General features: G+C 44.0%; 1 protein-coding gene across 1 annotated transcript in view; it reads right to left on the minus strand.

The window, feature by feature from the left end:
- LAMC1 (laminin, gamma 1 (formerly LAMB2)) overlaps positions 1-3,236 on the minus strand; it is a 170,125-nt gene that overhangs the window by 40,333 nt on the left and 126,556 nt on the right. The window contains exon 5 of the mRNA XM_010853130.1: positions 138-268. Within this exon, the coding sequence (XP_010851432.1) occupies positions 138-268 (131 nt within the window). The remainder of the gene's footprint in view (positions 1-137; positions 269-3,236) is intronic.

Below are 3,236 nucleotides of genomic sequence, written 5' to 3' on the forward strand. Positions count from 1 at the left end.
TTTTGGAAAACCTAGTTACTTTGTTTCCAGGATAATGAGGTCTAACAACATTACTAATGCCCTTGTAAATAAGTGGCTGCATTCACTCCTACACCAAAGCTTCTATGGCTTTCAAGGTTATTTAATGGCTTACTTACCTACCACCCACAGCAAAATCAGAGATTGCATAATAATAGGATTTGAGAACTTTGGGGTCATTAAACACTTCATCTCCAAAAGTGTTCAGGCGATTGAGAGTTACTCTGATGTCAGTGGCAGTTACCCATTCCTGTCAGAAAATAAAAACACAGAAAAGACGGTAAAGGCACTGAATTATTGTAAGAGACATGTATGTGACAAAATCTTCTAAACAGTTATTGTGTCATTTAACTTATGTCTTCTTCTGGCATTAAATCTATTATACTACTCAAAGACTTCCTTTAATATCCTTATATTTTTCTCCTTGAATCTTCCCTTCTTGGATCTAAGTTGTTACTTCACCACTCAGAATCCCCCAAGGCAGAAATAATATTAATTTCGTCACAAGGCTGTAGAAAGGCTTAAATGAAATACACTTTTCAATACTCAGCATACATTAGGTACTGAATACACATGTCCCGTCTCTCCACTCTATATCCGCACTTCAAAGCCAGCCTAGAGAAGCCAACAGAGTTCACAAAGCGCCACAACCGCGTTCAATATGCTGGTCATTGTCTCCCCCTGCCCATCTTGTTCCATCTCCCTTTCCCTTTTACCCCAACCACTACTACAGATCTGGGAGACACTTCCCAGCACAAAGCAACCAATCATTACACTGGCCTGAACCAATCAGATGTACTCTTCTGTCCTGACCCTTCCCAAATGTCGCTTCTTGTGAGGCCTTCCCTGGCCGGGCTATCTAAAATTGCCACCACCACCACCACCTCCAACTCCCTACCTCCCATCACTATTTTATTAAAATTGCCTGTTTCCATCACCACCACCTGCACACCCCACCACTGCCACATCAGATTATAAGCTCCACAGGGCAGGAATTTTTTTGTTTTTGTTCACTGCATTTCACTGCTGGTTAGCATATACTTGGTGCTCAGATTAACATTCACCAAGGAGAAGACCCTTGAAAGTCCTTTAGACAGCAAGGAGAACAAACCAGCCAATCCTAAAGGAAACCAACCCTGAATATTCACTGGAAGGACTGACGCCAAAGATGAAGCTCCAATCCTTTGGCCACTTGATGCGAAGAACTGACTCATTGGAAAAGACCCTGATGCTTGCAAACATTGAGGGCAGGAGGAGAAGGGGACATCGAGGGATGAGATGGTTGGATGGCATCACTGACTGAATGGACATGAGTGTGAGCAAACTCAAGGAGCTTGTGAAGGGCAGGGAAGCCTGGCGTGCTGCAGTTCATGGGACGGCAAGGAGCTGGACACGACCTAGCCGCTGAACAACAAGCAAATGGGCAGACTGGCAGAAACTACAACTGATCGAGATGGCAGGTCTATCATGATGGCGGAGGACCAGAAGGGAGGTTACAGAGTTTTCCCCGAGGTTTTATGAGCTCTGAGTGCGTATAATAAATGCCCTTTCATTGAGCTCATTTTAGTCAGATGTTTACATCTGGGGTAATCCCGAGGAATCATGTCTGCCAGTGACCAAGCCCTGTGTATTCCCTTTTCACACTGATTCTAGACAGTGTGACTTGCTTTGGCCAAAGAAACATCAGTGAATGTGACACAGGCAGAAAATTGATATATATGCATGCCCTGAGACTTACCCTCTTGAATACTTTCACGATCACATGAAGAAGGCTAGTCTAGCCTCCTTGAGGAGATAAGATGACAGGGAGAGGATAAACCCAGCTCCCATCCCAGCTGACTGGCCAGGGAGTGACCTCAGGCCGACACAGAATCATGAGAAACAAAAAATCGTGGCTGTTTAAAACCATTAAGTTTTAGAGTGGTGTATTACGTATAATGACCCAAAGGTGCCACGCCCACATTCAGTTCTCTCCTGGGACTGCACCTCAGCATCACCAACACAGACGTAACCAGCCAAGTGCAGAGCCGAAGGCATCTGTTTTCAGAAGGTTTCACGTGAGACAGGGAGGCACACCCCTGATTAAGAATCACTGCTTACTCCATGCCAAACACCTGGCAGATAGAACAACACAGAGAGCTCATCAAGGCTAATCTCTGTGAAGCCTCCATGTATAATTAGAAAGGAGAAGAGATGGTGATTTCACCATATCCAAACTTGGAACTCCAATAACAACTCCCACTCATGGTCACAATGTCAGGAATCTTTTAGCCGTCTGTAGTGTAAATAGCTGGACAGATCTCTGTGTTTAGCACTTGCGTCTTTGACAGGCTTCAACTTTATCACAGCTTTTCTTGAATAAAAGCTTCTCAAGAGCTGAATCTAAGACTTTTTCTTTCACAATGGGCATCTTAAAGAAAACAAACTCTAGAACTAGACTTTTCATGTTTTGAACCCCAGTTTAGTGGCTAGAAATAGTGTAACTTGGGGCCAGTGATTTTTTCTTTTCTGGGCCTCTGATTCCTCATCTGTAAAACGGAGATAATAGAAGTGTCTACCTTACAGTTATTGGGAGAGTTAAATGTGTTAATATATTTAATATATCTAAAGGGCTTAGAACAACACTTGGCATACTATGGCACACTACAGTAAGTGCTATAATAAATGCTAATCATTATTATGCATCACTACATGCTCAGCAATATTCAGCATTGAAACCAGGAAGGTTTCAGAGAGATCACAGCTTTTACAGGGAGGCGCAAGGAGCAGGGAGGGTAGGAGCCATCTGCCTCTGTCCTCACTGTCAGATTGGCTACCAGGCAGATCAGTTACCCTTCCTTGGTAGCTGTATATCAGAGTCAGAGCTCTTATATCCAGAGACACATAACTGATGCTTCTGCATAAGGATACCAACTGACCAAATCTATTGGCGAATGCCCACAGCCTTCTGTCACATTCAGTCTTATGAGTTTCTGAGGCATGAAGAATAAGAAACATCAGAACTCCTATAGCTGGGGAACTGATTTAAGACAAGCTAACAAGGCATATTGGAGAAGGCAATGGCACCCCACTCCAGTACTCTTGCCTGGAAAATCCCATGGACGGAGGAGCCTGGTAGGCTGCAGTCCATGGGGTAACTGAGGGTCGGAAACGACTGAGCGACTTCACTTTCAATTTTCACTTTCATGCATTGGAGAAGGAAATGGCAACCCACTCCA

This window comes from Bison bison, unplaced genomic scaffold, assembly GCF_000754665.1.
Source record: "Bison bison bison isolate TAMUID 2011002044 unplaced genomic scaffold, Bison_UMD1.0 scf7180017864322, whole genome shotgun sequence".
NCBI classification, from domain to species: Eukaryota; Metazoa; Chordata; class Mammalia; order Artiodactyla; family Bovidae; genus Bison; species Bison bison.